The 21,349-nt window shown below is 38.2% G+C and overlaps 1 protein-coding gene across 1 annotated transcript in view; it reads right to left on the minus strand.

Moving 5' to 3' along the window:
• Positions 1 to 14,712, minus strand: part of LOC124162134 (ribonuclease Z, mitochondrial) — a 54,737-nt gene extending 40,025 nt beyond the window's left edge. Inside the window, exons 1-2 of the mRNA XM_046538558.1 lie at positions 14,228 to 14,712; positions 9,884 to 10,070 (exon numbers count right to left, since the gene is read on the minus strand). Of these exons, the coding sequence (XP_046394514.1) occupies positions 9,884 to 10,070; positions 14,228 to 14,484 (444 nt within the window). The 5' untranslated portion in view covers positions 14,485 to 14,712. The remainder of the gene's footprint in view (positions 1 to 9,883; positions 10,071 to 14,227) is intronic.
• Positions 14,713 to 21,349: the final 6,637 nt, after the last annotated feature.

Below are 21,349 nucleotides of genomic sequence, written 5' to 3' on the forward strand. Positions count from 1 at the left end.
CATGTTTGACCTAGCCTTACCATCAGGTGTCATGAAATTCACAAGAATTTCACCATCTCCAACTGTTTGAACAACTTAGCCAACGTACCATCTGTTTTCATACAGCAGCTGGATATTATGTCGCTAAGTCGACCTAATATCCAGCCGAAAATAATCGAAATCTGAGATGGTGGGCGTGGGACCCCCCAAAAATTGGTTGATGAATTGACCAATTTCTTCGGGCACCACATGAGAGAAATTATTGAAGCTGTGGCATTTTTTAGTGTCCCCCCCCCCCCCCAAAAATTTCTGGTACCCCCCCCCCCCCAGAAATTCCTCGAACTTGCTCGAACTTCCTCCGAACTTATCCGCAGAACTTCTCCCGCCAAGAACTTTTCGTGCTAAGGTTTTTTCGCGCAAAGGATTTTTTGCGCAAAGGGGCCCTGTAGCAAAGTGCCCTGTCTCGCAAAATCCTGTCTCTGAAAAATCCTGTCTCTGAAAACCCTGCCTCTGGAAACTCAGCCTCTGGAAACAGCCTCTGAAACAGCCTCCGAAACAGCCTCCGAACCAGCCTACCTGCAATGCAAGACTTATATAGGACTACTGCGGAGAAATACTTCTCCTTGGCAAGCAAGGGGAAATCGGTGCTAAGGCCTTAGTATTGCACTTGGAGTGAGAAGTTTTACCATTGTCCTATCACAAACTCTCTCTCCCTCCAACACCTCACCCCAGTATCTCCTTCCCCTCCATGTGTTCCAATGAACGATTCCTCTGATGTCTCCAACCCAGAAGTTGAGGGGAAAATTCTGGGTGCTGGCTGTTGTCTCAAAACCAGGGAATGGTGTTTTGTGGAGCGGCCGTTTCTGCAGGGGCAGTGACGCATCAGTGGGCGGTTGTTGAATTCGCCTGGCTACCCCTCCACTCCCTGGAAGAAGCCCTCCCCTCAAATGCTGTCTCGCCTTGCATAGGCAAGCCCCCTTTCTGGTCGAGACCTGCTGGGAGTCACATGTCTTGTGAGCCATGAGATTTTTAGAGCAATTTTCTGCTGGTAATGTTTCCTTTGGGATCATGAATTTACTATCATTGTTTTCTGTAATACTTCTGATTTTTTGAATACTCTACTTTGAATAGATATCGTACGGTAATAACTCGTAAATTATTTTTGGCTACCTTTTTCTTGTGAGCTGTTTTTCTTGTTTGTGGAGTCTTTTCCCTGATCCAGCATGTGACCGACGGTTGGAGTATTTGCCCTGTCTGGACTTACGTGAAAAATCAAGCAGATTTACGACGTAATGTAACATTTTGGTAGCAGAGCGTGGTTCGATTTCCTGTCCTTTCGTCGAGGTCTCCCGAGTGCTGGACAATGGTGACATTTCTCCACTATTTCTCCACTTTTTGCAGTTTCTGGTTGTTTCTCCTCTTAAAAGTGAGTTATTTTATGTTCCATTAAGTGCTTTTTGGTTCGTGTGGGATTACGTGACTAGTGTTGCCGACTTTTCCTCGTGGTCATATGCCATTTGACATTAATGTTCGTAATGCTCGTAATGTTCTTGATAGTTTGGATAGCAGCTAGTTATTCTCGCACCCCTCTTTTCCTATTGGATTCTTCCAGTAATGAGAGATAGTTTTAATTCTCGCTTTTTCTCTCTCTTTTTCTCGTTGTCGTCACTTCACTTTTCAAAATGCCTGGAGGTACTGAAAACCCGTACGAAAAAACTTATTTAACCACGGGCGAGGATCGTAAGGCCAGGGGTACGGCTAATGTGTCCGTAGGAAGTGAAGTTTCTAATAATGAACGGGAATCTTCTTTAGAAGTTGTTCCACCTCGCCCAACGCACGAGGAAAGCTGTGATGTTCACGTCTCTCACGAAATGTCTGCTTCTCAGACATTGCCAGTTTCTGAAGGGTTAGTGATTGTCAAACAATTACTCAGTGATTTTCCGCCATTTGAAGTGTCAAACAGTGAGAATTGGTTTAATTTCATGTTAAAAGTTAATGAAATCGTTTCTTTGTCCTTGGTTCCTCTGTCAACGTTATTGTACCTTGTAGTATCTAAACTACCTGCCAGCTCTCGTCATTTTTGGTTGTCTATGTTAAACTTGAATCTCGCATGGTCTCAAATCACAGAAAAAGTTTGGGCTAGAATTGTTAGTGACAGAGAGTTTGATCGTTTGATCACTACGAAAGTTAAGAGATTTCAGTTCCCTCGCGAAACGCCCCACGATTTCGTGTGTTCTGTGCGTAATGCCACTCAGGTGCTGGGTTTGCAGTATTCCGAGTCTTCTATTGTGCGACTCATTATTCAAGGGTTAAATCCTTTAACAAAATCTGCAATTATGTTCTCAAATCAGCCTAACACATTTGTAGAATTGGACTCTGTTATCACGCAGGCTTCTAAACATTTAATGGACTGTGCTGAATATTCCAACACTTTCCATCGTATCTCTAGGAATCCGTCTTCTGTTGCCTCTTCCAGTGCGCCTAGGGAAGTTTCTTTTCCTATTAATTGTTCTTACTGTCATAAACCTGGCCACAAAGTGAACGAGTGTCGCAAAAGACGACGATTTACTCAGCCTGCCGTGAGTTTGATGAGCGTCCGTGACAAGTGTTCGACTCGATTGCCAATATTATCTATTAATCTTCATTCTATGCCATGCCAGGCTTTAATTGACACTGGGTGTTCAGTTTCACTGTGTGATGAAGATTTCTTTGCTTCTCTGAAATGTTGCCGGAGAAAAATTATTCGTCAAAATGTTGACGTCGATTTAATCACGGTGTCGGGGCAGCCTTTTCATATTAATTCCTCTGTCTCACTCAAGGTTCAAATAGGCAAGTTTTCTTGGAACCACGTGTTTTATCTAGCTAAAATCCCGTTTCCCGTGTTACTGGGTGTGGATTTCATTTGTAATTCAAAGATGATTATTCGTCCGGCGAACGTCAGTTTTGAAATTGCCCCGAATTCTCTTTTTTCCTTTACGGACAATTGCGAAGCGTTTAAATCGGCGCCAGTTAGTAACTCGTCCGAATCACATGTTCTGTCGTCCACTGAAATCACGTTGTGTGATAAGTTGAAGGGTTTATTGTCAAAGTATCCTGATGTGATTTCTCAAGAATTGGGGGTCACATCTGTTATGACCTACGAAATTGAACTGCTAGATTCTACTCCGATTCGATCCCATCCTTATTCATTGTCACCTCCAAAGGCAAATTTAATGAAGAAGCACATCCAATCTTTACTTGATAAGAAAGTGATTGAGGTTTCCAATTCAAACTGGTGTTCGCCAGCTTTTCTAGTGCCTAAAAAGGATGGATCTGAAAGATTAGTGGTTGATTACCGTAAGTTGAACAAAGTTGTTAAATCGGACGGTTATCCTACACCTTCTGTTGAACATGCATTCCAATATCTTGCTGATGCAAAATATTTTACTGTTCTTGATCTCAATTCTGCCTTTCATCAAATACCATTATCTGAGAATTCTAAGAAATTAACTGCTTTTGTGACGCCGTTCGGAGTGTACCAGTATAATAGATTGCCATTTGGTTTTGTAAATTCTCCTCAAATATTCACTCGTCTCATTAATGAAGTATTGGGCGATTTGAAATATTCATGTGTCTATCCATATATTGATGACTTGTGTATCTATTCCAAGTCTGCTGAAGACCATGTATCTCATGTTAATGCTGTCCTCAACAAACTACGCAGTGCCGGTTTGACGGTGTGCGAGGACAAGGTTAAGCTTGGTGTGGAATCACTCACTTTTCTGGGCCATCTCATCACAAATGGAACCTTGCAAGTTGATCCTGAGAGAGTGAGACCAATTGAACAATTCCCAGTTCCCAGAAATGTGAAGGAAGTGGCCAGATTCATTGGACTTTGTGGGTTTTACTGCAAGTTTATTCCAAGGTATTCTGAAATTTCTATGCCACTGAATCGCTTGAAACGTAAAAATGTTCCTTTTCAATGGACAGCCGTTGAAAATGAGGCTTTCTGCCAGTTGAAGAAAGCTCTCACCAATCCACCAGTATTATCTTTCCCTCGATTTGACGAGGAATTTCATTTATTTGTCGATGCCAGTAATTTGGCGGTTGGTGCCGTTTTGAATCACAAAGTAAATGGTGATTTTGTCCCTGTGGCTTTCGCTAGTAAGGCACTCTTGGAACATGAACGTAAATTTTCTTCTTATGAATTGGAGTGTCACGCAATTCATTTTGGAATTCAAAAATTCAGCGTTTACTTACAAGTAAAACCATTTCACTTGTACACTGATAATGGTGCCTTGACATGGCTTTTCTCTCATCCTAAGCAGTTGGGCAAATTAGGGAGGATGGTTCTTAAATTATCCTCTTATAAATTCATTGTGCATCATGTTCGAGGATCAGCTAATTCTGTCGCAGATTGTCTTTCTCGCATTGAGCCATTCTCATCTACAAATAGTCAATCAGATGTGGAATCTAACACTCATAAGGAGTCAGCTGTTCCTTATTCTTGTGTGTTACATAAATTGCCTTTGTCATTTGTCGACATTCGAAAACACCAAGAAACTGATCTCGTTCTAAAGGATATTTTCAATCAGATTAATAATAATTCCTTGAACGACAAAAACTATTTTCTGAAGGGACAGCTATTATGTTATGGGAATTCTAAAATTAAGCGAGGAAGAGCTGTTTTGCCTACGGTCTTGAGGCCTATGATTTTTCAATATTTTCACTGCTCTAGTATGTCTGCTCACTTGGGCATGGCTAAAACTTATGATAAGATTAGCAGACACTTTTGGTGGAAGGATATGAAAAGAGAGGTTTATGACATGGTCAGAAAATGCCATCTGTGTCAAACTTGTAAACCCAGAAATGCTCCACCTCCTGGCATGCTATCGTCGCACAATCCTTCTGAAGTTTGGGAAAGACTTTATATTGACTTTGTGGGTCCTTTACCTCTGACTAAAGGTGGACACCAATATGTACTTTCTCTTATTGATGGATTTTCTAAGTTTTGTTTTCTTGAGCCAGTTCGCAAGGCTACGGCCGGTTCGGTTGTTTCAATACTCACTCAAAGAGTGTTTCCAAAATTCGGTTTTCCAAAATATTTGGTTTCTGATAATGCACAAGTTTTCAAATCTCATGCCATTAAGGAGATGTGTTTGCAACTGGGGGTTAAGCAAATTTTTGTTTCTCCATACTATCCCTGTTCTAATCAGGTAGAGAGATTGCATAGAAATCTAAAATCTGCACTTGCTATTTTGTGCAATAATGCTCACCATATGTGGGACTCTATGCTTGCTGACTTAAATTTTGCCTTGAACACTGCCTCTCATGAGAGCAGTGGTTATTCTCCTGCCAAAATAATTTTCGGCAGAGAACTTAAGCATCCTTTAATTAATCAGTGGGACATTCCAAAATCTTTATTCGAGAATGATCTCAGCGATAATGACAGACAAGCATGTCTGAATCATGTTATTGCTAATTTAAAAAAGGCCAGAAATAGGTATAAAGAATCCTATGATAAATCTCACTCCCAAATCACTTTCTGTGTGGGAGATCTTGTTCTCTGCAAAAACCATCCTGTCAGTTCTAAAGGTGAACAGAAAATGGCAAAACTGGAACCTCTGTGGAAAGGACCTTTCGTCCTTAAAAAGTATCTCTCTCCTGTAACAGTTATTCTGGAAGTTTCTCCTGGGAAAGAGAAAATTTGTCATGTTTCTCATTTAAAGGCATATCATGGTGGCATTGCTAATTCCAGTAATTAAAAGGAGAGAAATATCATTGATTTTTTTTTTATTCTTTTTTTTTTCAATGAATGCTAATGTTTGCTCTCTCAAATACTATTTGATGCTTGATTTCGGTGTTGTATTTCTATTGATTCCTAATAATATTGTTTTGATTAATGAATAATAAGTCTATTTCTATGCTTGTAATTGAAATCGTTCTGAAATATTGTATTGTACTTGCTTATTCTCATCTGCTTAATTCACTCATGTAATTTAGTGTTGGTCTACTGTGATTGTGAGATGGGGTAAGGTGGAGGAATTATGGGTGCTTGGAGGGAGAGGAAGGGAGATTAACTTGGGGGGAAATCCCCGAGATGGCTCGTTTCCAGATAAGCTGTGGAGGTGGCCCCAGTTATTAAGATTCAATTGTGTTTTGTGTCACCTTTCCTCCACCAAGACTTTATGGACATTCTCACAATTCTGGACAGTGATAAGTGTCGTGATTTTGCAGTGTTCAATATTCTATCGATGGCTGAGTGATTGAATTGATCAGCTGATCTTAAGACTGCCTACTGTGTTTTAGTGTGGCTTTTGGCGTTGAGTTGCGACCTTCATCGCCCGACAAGTATGAACTTTCATCTTGTCGCAACCAGCATGTAGCTCTCATTTCTATTGTTAATTGAAGAGTGAAATTTAGAGTGATTTCTTTTGTTGATGCAATATGCAGTTCTCATTTTGTTAGCATCGCCTATGATTCTTTTTTGACTTGTTTAATTAATACTGAGAGATATATATACACATCTTGATTAAATTTAGTCAGTACTTGTTCAATAGCTGACATGAATACCTTATGCCTTATAAATTGTTAATAATTATTGGAAAATCGAGGAATTTAGTGCAATCTATTGTCATTTACGTAATCTTGTTGAATTTTGGAGGATTCTTTATTGATAATTAATTATGGACTGATAATATTTACAAACATGGAGGGTTTAAATGGGAGAAATACTAATGCCAATGTATATTAATTAAGTGAGACACATATTATGCTGAATATTTTTGCTGGTATTTTGATAACTAATAATTATTTAGTGAATAACCGTATTTTTGAATAAACTTGTACTTAATGATTATATAATATGGGGTATATATTTTGTTGGTCGACCCTAACTTTCTCTTGGGTTGCAATATGAATTTTGGGTAGAAGTTAAAACCCATTTTTGTCAATCGTTGATTTTTGATAAGGTGGTTGAACCCAACTAATGGGACAACCCAGGGTTCTGATGAACCCAACTGCTTCACCAACCCAATCTTGCCCATTTACTAAGTGGTTGGTTATTGTATTGCTTTACTTGGTTTTAAAAAAAAAAACAAAATATCTCTGATGAGAAAAGGAACATTTGAGTTTGGTAAAGATATCCTGGTGTTATACCAATAAAAATCTTCCCAGTTCCTTCTGGTCGCTGATGATAATTATTTGTAATTTTGATTCACTGTACACCGAAACAAGCATCACATTATGACATATTGATTATTAATTTCATTTTCTTGCTATGTAATACTAAATAATCTACTCTATATCAATTCAGCAATATTTCTTGTCTCACTCTTGTAATTATGTCATGTTACTCACTTAAGAATTCTGTTGAATTCCAAACATCACTTCTGAGGTTATTATTTACAGAGTGATAAAAATGTATGTTCTTGTCAAAACTATTTTTGAGTGATATTTCTTGAATACTATTGTCTCAATCAATAAACTTTTTATATTCAGTTCAATTCTAACCACTGAATAATGGTTTTTGTGAAATTCATGGGGGTTAAACAGTGGGGGTTCATCCAGTGAAAACCAGTGGACCTGTGATGCCTCGATAAGTTTTCTAGGCATTAATCAGTTCTTGGTGGACGTGTCTTGGTCCCCAAGTTCAAGCAATTTTTGTGGTCATTTTCCCACAGAGGATGTGGCATTTTTTAGTGTCCCCCCCCCCCCCAAAAATTTCTGGTACCCCCCCCCCCCAGAAATTCCTCGAACTTGCTCGAACTTCCTCCGAACTTATCCGCAGAACTTCTCCCGCCAAGAACTTTTCGCGCTAAGGTTTTTTCGCGCAAAGGATTTTTTGCGCAAAGGGGCCCTGTAGCAAAGTGCCCTGTCTCGCAAAATCCTGTCTCTGAAAAATCCTGTCTCTGAAAACCCTGCCTCTGGAAACTCAGCCTCTGGAAACAGCCTCTGAAACAGCCTCCGAAACAGCCTCCGAACCAGCCTACCTGCAATGCAAGACTTATATAGGACTACTGCGGAGAAATACTTCTCCTTGGCAAGCAAGGGGAAATCGGTGCTAAGGCCTTAGTATTGCACTTGGAGTGAGAAGTTTTACCATTGTCCTATCACAAACTATCTCTCCCTCCAACACCTCACCCCAGTATCTCCTTCCCCTCCATGTGTTCCAATGAACGATTCCTCTGATGTCTCCAACCCAGAAGTTGAGGGGAAAATTCTGGGTGCTGGCTGTTGTCTCAAAACCAGGGAATGGTGTTTTGTGGAGCGGCCGTTTCTGCAGGGGCAGTGACGCATCAGTGGGCGGTTGTTGAATTCGCCTGGCTACCCCTCCACTCCCTGGAAGAAGCCCTCCCCTCAAATGCTGTCTCGCCTTGCATAGGCAAGCCCCCTTTCTGGTCGAGACCTGCTGGGAGTCACATGTCTTGTGAGCCATGAGATTTTTAGAGCAATTTTCTGCTGGTAATGTTTCCTTTGGGATCATGAATTTACTATCATTGTTTTCTGTAATACTTCTGATTTTTTGAATACTCTACTTTGAATAGATATCGTACGGTAATAACTCGTAAATTATTTTTGGCTACCTTTTTCTTGTGAGCTGTTTTTCTTGTTTGTGGAGTCTTTTCCCTGATCCAGCATGTGACCGACGGTTGGAGTATTTGCCCTGTCTGGACTTACGTGAAAAATCAAGCAGATTTACGACGTAATGTAACAAAGCTTAAATAGGATATCATCATTTTTTGTAATCTAAGTAAATTTAGCTTTGAGTTTCTTTACAATTGCAGTATATTACGTGATTCCAAAGTAATCCTGGAGAAACCATCAATGGAAATAGAATTTTGTGCAGGTCATTGCCAAACTAAATTGGAAACAGACGACCAATTTCAATGAGGATCTAAGGTGGCTCAAAAATTTACTTTCACTCTGCTTTGATAAACTCTAAGGAGTTTATCCTTGAAATGGGGGAGGAAGTGTAGGCCGTGAAACATCGCTCATGCAGCTAAAGGTTACGGACTCTGAGGCTGGGCTAGACTACGAGGATGAAGTAATCAAAATTCATTCTGTAGTCAACTGCCCAAATGATTAGACAAGATAAGAGTTGAACTTCAGCAATTAATAAATGCATACAAATTCTATAACCATACAACATCCTCTGGAATTCAAGCCAGGTTTTGCAAAGTTATAAGATAAGAAAAATGTCCACACCGAGTGTGCAGCAACAAATCATCCAAGGAAACTCTGCATAATGCTTTACCCACTACACCACCAGAATGATTGGGAAGTTTAGATGGTTTCAATTCCCAATACGTTGGCTGTATTCACAAATGTGCCAACGAGTGTAAACTCCATTCTAGGTGAGGCATGGGCAAAGCATACTTGGGAGAACATGGGGAAGAATTTGTAGTTCGTTATCTTTTACCAGTTGTCATAATGCAACAGATATGATTAATTTCCCTGGTATGAGGGTCATATAGTTTTTAAAATTCCCGGTTGTATGAGAACACTATGAGGACAAAATTTTGGAATACGGTCATCTACAAGCCTGAGCTGGCCACCTACAGATGCCAATGAGTTTTGCGTTAATTTTTTCCGCAAAAATGATTTCAGACACATATTAACAAGAACCAACAAGAAGTGGAAAAGGTCAAAATGTTTTAGAGAAAGATGGATCAATGGATGGATGGAGAAAGAAAGCATCCATGAATATTAGAGCATGGAATGTTTGGAAAATGATGAGGGTGGGTAACAGCTCCCTTAATGCCAATTTTTTTTTCTTATAAGGAGTAATCGTAGGCCTAAGTCAATACGCATGATACAAACAAGTGATAAGCTCAAAAGATAAGCATTTGTACAAATTCTAATCAAATAAACAAGTAGTGAGGAATTGGTTTTTTTCAATTGTAAAACTAAAATTTATTCTTACTGTTCCTCTAGGACCATGAACAGTGATTTCAGGAACTCCAACATCCTGAATAGTCAAAGCCACTCCAGGCAATCCTCCAATATTTTCCCAACAGGGGTGAGTAACAAAAATATGCTCCAGCTTGGACAACTTCATTTTGTGCTCATGAGCCAAACGTTGAGTTCCTTCACCACAGTTAAACAGATACCTGCAGGAAAAAAAAGTCCAAGGTCACTTTAGTATAATAAATATAGTGTTTAGTTCATTTGTAGGGGAGTTATATTTAATAAGCTTATATTTCTGTACGTAATGTTTATGTGTTTTTATAAATTCATGTGCGGCAGCCACTAAAGGAAATATAAAACTGAAATGATAAATGTGCAACCGTTTTGTAATGCCAGTGCACTAGGTTAAGTGAAAAGTACATTGAAAGCCTGGTGCAACGAGTGGAATTGGATATCCCTTGAAAATTACTACCTAAATCAAGTGCTTGTTATATCCAGGGGTGTTGAATTTACTCAACAAATTCTCATAGTCATTCCTATTAACAGTTTTTATTTTGTTTTTGTAGTTATTGACAAATGTAAACAGTAAAAAAAGTCACTTCAGGCATAAAATGGTGGAGTATCAACATATTTAAAGGAAGAAACAGGACATTTTCCATAAAATATTAATTTGACCAATATTGGTCATTTTCTTCCTGTTCTTATACCGTATTCCTCCGAATATAGTCCCCCTCTGAATATAGCCCCCCCCCCCCTAATTTTGAGCCTCGAGTTTCGGAAAAAAATTAAAGAAATGGGTTTGAATATAGTCCCCCCTTAACTTTTATCATGGGCATTTTGGAAAAAAAAGGGGGGACTGTATTCAGACAAATACGGTATTTGTTTATCGCCGAAGAAAGCTGTAAAGACAGCATAACTAATTGGAATTAATATATTGTATGCTGTGGACGTTTTTGATAATTATGCCAAAACGTAATGACAATAATACCAGCTTTTTTGAGTTTTTGAATGTTAACCAGTATGTCCGTCAGTTTGGAAAATTGGCCAGAAGGTTCACTGAAATACATTCTGCAAGTTTCAGTGGTCGAAGATATTTCTTGCATAGTCACCATTTCCAAGCAGTTTCTATAGCTCAAATTCAATAATCTCTGGTACAAAAGTGCCATCGAGTATTTATTGAAACTAATAAAAAACCTCACAAGGTGACAACGCTAGAGTGATGTTTGGGATCTGAATACCGATGTTATTTTCTGAAACTATACACAAAATTTAATCATCATAAAGGGCAAAGGTGCACATGGAAAAGCCCAGGAGGTATGGGGTGATATCAGATAGACTACATCATGGTAAGACAGAGGTTTAGGAATAGTGTGAAAAACTCGCTCAGCTTCCCTGCAGCAGTTGCGAATTCAGACCACAACCTAGTGCTCATGAAATGCATAAGTAACGTAAGATTCAAAAGACATGAAAATTAGGAGGGTTAGGAAATGGAATGTAGAAGCTCTGAAGGGGAGTATGAGGAGAGAATATCAGGAACTAGTGGAAAATAGCAGGTGGGAAATTGAAAATTCACAGACTGTAGAGGAAAGGTGGAATAACATTAAAACTGGAACAGTAAAAGCAGCTGAGAAATCAATTGGCTATTGAAAGTCAAAGGATAAAGAAGACGTGGATAACGGAGGAAATGGTAAAAATAATAGAAGGGAGGAGGAAGTGGAAGAACGTGGACACAGAGCAGGGTAAAAGATTGAATAGACAAATAAATAAACGATTACGGCATGCAACTAAGAGGGCAAGGGAGGCTTGGTGGAAAAGACAATGTGAAGAAAAGAAAAGTTTCAGGTAGAAGGATAGGTAGGTGCATTGTACGCAAAACTTAAGTATGTATCAGGCAGCAAAAGAGGACAAACCATGTCTCAAACTAAGGCTAAGGATGGATAGGTGCCAACCGAGTGAGAAGAGGTACAGAGTAGAGGGAAGGAAAATGTGGAGGATCTGTACGACAGAAGGAAAAGACTGGAGAGACTGAGTTTAAAGGAGGAAGGTGTCTTAGGGGAGGATAATCTTGGGCCAGGATCCTAGATGCGGAATTGGAGAGAGCCCTGAGGTATATGAAGGCTAGGAAAACAGTAGGCGTGACAATATTCTGTGTGAGCTTTTGAAGAATCTAGGAAAGGATGGTAAGAGAAGGTTTTTTGAACTAGTTTGCAGGATTTATGAGGAGGGATGTTGGCTGGAGAATTTCAAGAATGCTGTTCTAATTCCACTACTGAAAAAGAAGAAAGTTGCGGAATGTGGAGATTATAGGACTATTAGCCTAATATCGCACGCAGCGAAAGAGGTAATGAGGATATTGAACAGGCGAATGGAGGTGAGGGCAAATGAGTATTTGGGTGAAGATCAGTTTGGCTAAGGAAAAGGGAAGTCTACTCGCGATACAATAGTGATAAAGAGGTCTTTGGTGGAGAGGAACCTAGAATATGAGCAGGATGTGTACGCCTGCTTTGTGGATTTTGAAAAAGTATTTGATATAGTGGACTGAATACAGTAAATGGATATCGATACCTCCACTGCACAAACACTCAACAATCGTCAGCTGAATCAAATCCACTCATCTATTACTATTAAGGCTACTAGATCAGCGGAATTGATTTGTTGGGCAATTGTTGAGCATTTGTGCAGTAGAAGTATTGATATTCCCAAGAGGATAGGTGTAGATTGGAGGGATAGGTGACTGATTCGTAATCTGTATATAGCCCAGACTGCACCAGCGAGGGTAGCGGACGAAGAATCTGTGTGGACAAGCATTAGGGGAGGAGTGAGGCAAGGCCATCCTTTATCGCCGCTGCTTTTTAACATGTACGCTGAGATGATAAGAGAAGCGTGGAATGAGTTGGAAGCTGGAGTAAAAGAGTTTCCCAGGTTATATTGGAGAAAGATATAAAATAAGGGGGAACGACACTCAACAAGCTTGAAATGATCGACAGATGGGTATATATGGGGATCGCTTTGTGGAAGCCAGGAACAGGAATGAGCCGGTGGTGACACGGACTTTACAAGATTAGGCTATTTCAGCGTGACTCTACAACTCTTCAAAGACAGTATGTTAAAAATCTTTTGCTTTGGAAATGAGTTCCCTTCACTTTGATGCCAGCCCCACAGTTTTATCACTCCTGCTTGGATGAATCTTGGCAACGGAAAGAATAATTTGAAGTAAGGGTTAGCTAGCGACATAAATGTCAATTTAGGGCTTATTCTCAGAAAGCAGTCAAGTTAAAAAAAATGTAAAACGTCTGAAATCAACAAATCTGAAGAAGATGGAACACATTACAAAAAATGGAGAAAGTGGCAGATTGGAAAAAAATTACTCTCTCCAAGTGTCGAACCCTGGCCTTTCAAAACAAAAATGCGGAAAGCTACCACTAGGCCAAATTGTCCTTAAAACAATGGATGAAATTTTAAATTGAATTAAACGTGACTGTATTTTTAAATGCTTTTTTCTCACAAACCCGGGCATATATGGACAAAACCCTTCAACAGTATTCCTATTTAGGTGTCTACTTTCTAATAAAAAAGGTTTCATCTTCTTTCTTGACATCACTCACACAAAGTCTCCTTGTTAGTTCTTATAAATATGTTCATGGACGCCTCCATTGCTGAAGCAATTCCCTTCCTGATGTCATTACTGCTGTATCCATCTTCCTTTAATGTGCTGCCAAAACAACTGAATTTATCTACCTCCTCAAGTTATTCCCCATTTACTTTTACCTTGAGTCTCACATTCCCACCTCGTGATGTTTTACAAAACCACGTTACCTTTGTCTTCTTGTGATTAATCCTCAGCCCATACTCCTCACTTTGGTCACCCCCACACAGGTTTTTAAGAGTTGGAAAATACTGTACTAAAGGGAGGCAATAAATAATAATTTAGGAAATCATTCAGAGTACCAGAGCGTTGAGAGGCCAGTGAGAATTTTACCTTAACCTTTGCTTATGAAGACCTTCTGATTAATTTGCCACTGTATCATGCAAGATCTCACCTCCAAAAGTCATAAATATCCTGTTATTCCCTACGTAGCAGTGCTCAACAGAGTGAAGAAAGATATTCCATCTACCTCAGGACCCAAACCCCTTCCTAAAACTAGAAAGGCGAGTAAGGTCTAGCATCTAGACATATCCCTAACGTTCGGACTTATATGGTATTCCTCCGGCAGCGATAGATATAAGTCACACTTATCTGTACAAGGTGGATATTTGATGCAGCGCAACGAGGGTGAGTGGAAGTAACATATTAACAACTCTCTCAATTCTTTTGAATACATCATCGATTGCGAAAGGTAGCTTCTTCAATTTTACTTACCTTGATTGGTCAGTAAACACATACAAGGAGCGAGGCGCACCTTTGGCTCCACTTCCAAGAACTTGCAGAGTTACGGAGCCCGGGCTGTACTTCATGTTTTTATCTTTGACTTTCTGCCGCTGCTTATGAACATCAGCACTGTTGTTACGTTCCTTCGGCATGATCATCAGTAAATCACGCAGTGCGCTCAGGTTATTAAAGCGAATTTGTCTGCAGCTAATAAAATTCACAAGAAGAAGACTACCACGGGCATTCATAGGTGAATATCACTATTTCTCGCTCATGTTAAAACAAGCGGAATATGCTAAACTCACTGACCATAAGAATTATAGCTTTTTCCGACGGAGGAAAATATAAAAAAAACGATATGAAAAAGATAAGCCTTAGGCTAATGATATAAAAGTATACAATTCAAAACTGATGCAACCAATATTTTACAAAATACCGGGCAACAGGCGCAGCACATTGGCTACTTCAGCGCGCCTGGTAGACAGCTGAAGTTGGCAGAAGTTATCTAAAAGCAAAGAGCATCTACTCGGCGACATACGCGGTACCTTAGACCATTTAAGTAAGTAGACCTGCCGTTCGGGCGGAACGCTGTGGCCAACATCGCACGGCGGGGAAGTGAGTGGGATGAGGGAGCGTGACGTCACGGTTGGGACCGCAGACGATATTCTGTATGCGCGCTTGAGATATTTTAACGCTCATCCGCTGCAAAGTCGCTGAAAAGTGACAATATTGGGCACGCAAAATGATTATACACTTAATAAATATATTTTTACGATTAACTAAGGCATTTTATAGCCTTGATTGTGCGCAAAAAGCTAAATAAATCAAGATAAAGCTAGAAGCGATCGCATTAAATAAATTGATTAAGAATGTCATATGTAAACATGGGCGTACCCAGCGAAGGGCAGGGGGAGCAGCTGTCCCCCTAGAAGCAAAAATCGCATAAGTCTTTAAGCAAAATCAGTACTGAATTGAAACGAAAGTATTCAACAAATTTTCTTCAAACCAACGAAAAATGATATGTATTAGTATAAGATAAGTAACTGAAATAAAACTATTTTTTCAAGGAAATAATCTCATAAACTAATAAAGCGCTGTTATAATTTTCTTATAATGTTGGTTTCATTCATCTTTTCCATGCTAAAATGTCACAACTTGGCTTGCCCCCCCTCCTAGATCATGGCTTCCCCCCCTAGACCATGGCTTTCCTCCCCCTAGACCATGGCTTCACCCCCTCTAGGTAAAAAGAAAGGGTCCTGGCAAGTATCACGTAATTTTTTCCGCAAAAACCAGTTTATTGCGATCTCGGTAATCCTCAATAAAAATAATTAAACAAATCGTTTTATTTATAAACCCAACACAATGAAGCCTAGATTAACGTATTTACACTGAAAATACGTATTTTGAAAAATCCTACGGGAGATTAGAAAGAAGGCAAAATCCCACGATATCTCACAAAGGATGAAGGGAGGGGTCCATAAAAAGGCAAAATTATTTTAGAAATATTACTTATTACTAGTAGATTAACCTAACGGTGACATTCCTAGAAAATGAATATTAACACTGTCCCAACGGTCGTGTGTCATTTTTAACCCGTAATTTTAGTAACTTTGCATCGAGCAATATTCATGAAAATTGGCACACTTATGGGGAAAGGTCCTAAGTTTTGTTGACTGTAAGCAAAATTTTACAATTTTGACCTTTTGACCTCACAATGTGGGTCCAAACCAAAAATTTTAATTTGCCTTATGTGGTTTTAATCTAAAAAAATCGAGATAGAAAAAAGTCTACATTTCATTGACCAAGATGTCAATTCTCAGGTTTTCGGACCCGAGAAACCCGAAAATAACACTTTCATTTACGAAAATTCAACCGTTGACCCAGTTAGGTCATCGTCAAGGTCATAAGGGTGGCAAAAAGAATAGCAAATATGATGCATTAAAAATTAAGTTTCGTATAATTTTTTCTTTGGCATATTTCTTATATTTGAGTGATTTTTTTCTTCATTTCTTTTGCGGAAAAGGTCGTGAAATTTTTCACACGAATTTGTTTAGTTATATTTCACACATTGAATTGCTTTTCTGATGCACACACTTATTTACAGTAGAAAAAACTAGTTCAGTCGCAGCAATTGCTTGTGGTAAGGGCAAAGAATATTTCTTAATTTTAGGGCAATATTGTATGGAATATGCTTTGTTTCAAATGATGAAATATTTATAACCATTTGTACTCTATCAAGATTTGTGCTGAAGCCCAAGATTTTACCCTTTTTTAACCAATATATTTTTTTTAATAATGATACCTCATTAAAAAGATCGTTTTTGGAAATATTATTATATGGAAAATTTTATGCACAATGATCGAATGATTTTAGAACATCATTCCAATTAAGTTTATCTTTTAATGTAATCCAATGAAAATGTTCAATATAATTTTAATATAGCGTCCACTCTTCTAAATAATCTTTGCAGTTACGATAGAAATTTTTAACGTGATTCATGATATCTGCATGATTTATTGCACCCACTTCGAGCTCACTTATGCTCTTATCGATGGTTAATGGAAGAAAATTACACTCTGACCGCTTTTGACTCAGATATTTTTAACTTCATTCGCTACTTCGATTACCAAAATTTTATCATCTTCAATAACTTCAATAGCATTTTGAAAAAGAGGTGATTGATTGTTTTTAAACTCTAGCTAAATTTGAGGATTCTTTTCAAAACTCTCTTCTACAATTTTAGGACATTGAACCTGATATAGAAAGTAGGAATTCATAGTGTGGTATAATTTAAAAATTCTATCTACAGCTGACGAAAGAGGTAACTAGCGCGTTTTACAGTAACCAAGTATTTTCTTATGCATGCGACTTCCGCAGTTTCACAAAATTCTTTCAGCATTTGAAGACGCACAGTGTAATTTAGAAATAAAAATATATTTTAATGACAATATTTTCCACATCTGCGGGCAACAAAACAGCAGCTGTTTGAACGGCGTTATGTATCATGTGCGCTGCAAAACCGATTTGATAAATTGTGATGTACAGGCCTTACATCTGAAGGAAAGACTATGAAAAATAGAATGGAAGACATCCTTCTGCTAATGCTAGTTTCTTTTCTTCGTCTCCATAAATTGTTTTTACTAAAAATTTCTGTATTTTGGAGGAAGATGCAGCAGTATTTAAATATCTTTTATGCTCTTGCGTCTCCAAGTGCTTCGAAATATCATACTGCCGTGAAAAATAGAAAATTATCCGTTATATTTCACACATTTGACAGAGTAATCGCTTCTGGATTTTTTAATAAAATGAGATTCACTTCTTAGATGATTTTTGAATCCGCATCCTCTCTTCTTATGTATTGTGACAAGAATATAAAAAATTAAATTATGTCGTAAATTGTTTAAAAAAATTTAATTGAAAACTCTGTAAGTACATATGTACGTATTTACGCACAACATTACATGAAAATATTTAATAAGTTATTCAATGAATTACATATACTTGATTGTTTTATAGCAAATTTATTTTTAAAATTATTTTAATCCAATCCTCTCTTTCTTTCTAATTATAAATATGTTAATAGGTATTATTTATTCCCAGAATATTCCGTAGCGAACTTAAATCGTAGGTGTCACTTGCAAAGCCGGCGCTAGACCTTTTCCACCATCGCAAAATATAAATAACACGAGAGCTGTCTGCTAAGTAAAAAAATATGCATTTATGAAATAACTAAATTACTTACCTAAATCATATGAATGCTGATTTGTTGACATCACTTTTTAATAGCACTAGCGCGCAGTTCAATTTGCATCGCATAATTGACCGTTTAAAAATTACTATATGCGAAGGCGTTGCCGCGTTACTTCGTGGACGACCGGCAAATTCTTTACACCATGACCCTTTTCCTCTCTAAAATTCCCCCGTTTACAACTTTTGTGCAAGATTTCATGTTTTTATAACGATGTTCCGAATGATGCTAGATCGCTAACGAGATAAGAAAAAAATCTGCGGAAGTTTACAAAGGGCTTTGTCTTCATTTTACTGCCACAATATTTTTTCGTCGCTGCCAATGCCGAAAAAGGCCACTGTTTATTAATTGTAAGTTCACCAATCCAACCATGGCTGAGAGAATACTTCTCGTACATAACGCAATATATATTAGTACTTTTAATTGAAAAATCGTGAAGAAAATGGTCAAAATACCGCAGTGATACAGTGAATCCCCATTCGTTGCCATGCGCTACGACGATGAGCGTCCCAACCGTTACGTCACGCCCCTTTAAAAGTGGGCGGGGAAGGAAGGGAGCGGAGGGGAGATGTTGGCCACACGGCGAGACATGGGTAGGGGTGGGGAATGGCGGGTCTAGTTCTTATATGGTCTAAGCGCGGTACAGTTGGTGAAGATTTAAACAGATTTAAAACCTCAGAGTAAATTCTTACTCTGAGTTCAAAACCAAGAACGGTATAATTTTTAAGGTTCTTAATTTAAACATCATCACTGATCAACAATCCTAAGATTAGTTTGACGCAGCTCTCCACTCAGTTCTCCTATCAGCCAATCTTTTCGCACCTACATATTTCTTCTCATTTACATCCTTCTTTACTGTTCTGTATTATGTTCTAGCTTCCTTTTCCGTATTGCCATCTACTTCTCCCTCGAGTATTTGTTTTCATTAGGCCGTCATTCATTGTTACCTATTAGGTTGTTCTATCTTCTCATCAACGTTTTCATAAGGCTCTACTCTTGGTTCTTATGAATGAATTATAATGAGCCCAATAGTACTATTTGGGAAAGATCGTTGGTGGATTATATTGTTAAAAGAAAAAATTATATGTTGGTTGCACACCCTAGTTACATTATTCCTAAATTCTAGCCAGTGCTCCACAGTCCCCCTGAGAGAAAATCTGTACCTTTCATTTCGAAGGATAATTGTCGTCAAGACTTTGGCTGCTCTAGTCAGCTTTTCCTTACTCCTCCCCAACCGGGGGGAATGGGAGGGAAGAAGGAGTAATCATGAGGGTGGGTAAGAACAAATTGTATATATAGTTCATTCATCGTTACGCTGTTGTAACTATAATAGTTTGACAAAATTGTAGAACAGCAGTAAAAAGAGCTCTTATTCACATGGTGAAAGCAATTATATCCACCACTTAAGGAATTTCCTTAGCCACTACTGAATGTGGATTGAAATTTGGAGGTGTATTTAGAATTTGTATCAAACACGTCCAAAATATGTTTAATCGTCAGAATTTTTAGTAATGTTACAGCAATAAAAGAGCCCTTATTCACATGGTGAAAGCAATATCCACCACTTAAAGGAATTTCCTTAACCACCACTAACAGCTTTTTCTCTCTCCATTCTTTTATTGATCACCATAGTTTTATTATGCTTAAGTTCTTTCTTTTAGCTGCCCCTGTCCTTGTCTCAAAGCCATTTGCAATGTATATCATTTCACTTCACACTGTGGTTTAATCTTCGATTTGCCTCAATGAAACCAGTATTTGTAGTTTCTGTGACCTCTTTAAATGGAAGCTTCTTTTTTTTTCTTAAATCTTTCAAGCTGTCCTTTGAAATTAGAGTAACACCATTCATGATATAGCTGAAAGGCTCCCTTTACCCCTTTGTTTAGGACACATGTTATACCCCTTTATTTATATCCATTTGTTATATCCCTATGTTTAGGACACATGGTCATGTTGGCTTAAACAGATGGATATTTTTATTAATTTATTCAAACTAAACTAGGTAGTTTTCTGGACAAGTAATATCTAGTTTTTGGCAGCGCAGCCCCTCTTTTGGTATTATTATTATTTATTATTATCATACAGTGATAGCTGTTCAGGTTGCTCAAATCCCAAAGGGGTAAAGGTCAGTGAGTTGATTAACTTCCAGGGTTCGGTGAAGTATTCAACATTTAAGGTCCTAAAATCACACTAGAATCTTACTACTATTTTTTTGACAACGTAGCTAACTTGATATAACCTCCTAATTCTTCCCGCTTTTCACCCCTTTGCTCTTGCTCACTCAACTTTTCAAAGCTGGTTTAGATATATAGGTATTGGTAGATCTAACACTGAGTAATAACTTAGCTTGTGGAATTCATTGTAGTATTCATTTCATGGAGGATGTTCAAAAGGCTCACAAGAAGCCTTCTATACATAGTGTGTTATTGCCTATTCGTACCAAGCATATATATTTGATGACAAAAAGATATTGCGCTATCTTTAGGGCATTGCTTGTATGTTTTTATCCCTAGAAATGAAGTTTCACCATGTCACAGCTGTCACAATGACTTCAATTTCCACTACTGGATTCCAATGAGTTTTAATCATTTCCATTTGCTCACGTCGCAGTGGCTTAGCGAAGGGGGAAGTGTGGGTGGTCCGTATCCCTCCAGAAAAATAAAAGCACATTACTTTCCCTCATTAAAGAAAATAAAATATTGAAAAATCATGAATTCACAGAAGATTTTGTATGACAAATGAAGTTTTTTTTTTTTTGGTCATGAAAAGTGTTAAAATTAGTATAAAACCCTCCACCCTGTTTTTTAAATTTCCCTCCTGGTTTTGGACCCTCCCAGCAGAAATAAATTCCTGGCTACCTCACTGGCCCAAGCCATTAAAGGTTCTTAAGAGCGGATTCAGGATTTTTTTCTGGGGAGAGCACAAGGGTCTTTCAGGCAAATGGTCTTTTCATACTTGAGATGAAATAAAATATGAAACAATTACTCTATGAAATATTCTTTTTATTTGAAAATGAAAATGATTATTAGGACATTAAACGATCAAGGCTTTGTAATATACAGAACAAAATGAACGTAATGATATCCGTATTAAAATTTGGATATATTTTTTAAGCGGACCAGAGCTCAAAGTTTCGTGAACAATGATTGCGGAGCCAAAGACTGACTCAAAATGAGCATAATTTGCATCACACGTACAAAATATGCTCCAGTCAAAATTTTTTTTCTAACATCCAGATAATAATCCAGAATCAGAAGTACGCAGCTACTTCGTTTATTATCATGGTGCTGTTAATTTTTACGTGGTTGTAAAATTGAAGGATATCTATACACACTGAAAGAATGACTGATACTAAGCTTTCAAAATG

Source organism: Ischnura elegans, chromosome 1 (assembly GCF_921293095.1).
Source record: "Ischnura elegans chromosome 1, ioIscEleg1.1, whole genome shotgun sequence".
Lineage (NCBI taxonomy): Eukaryota > Metazoa > Arthropoda > Insecta > Odonata > Coenagrionidae > Ischnura > Ischnura elegans.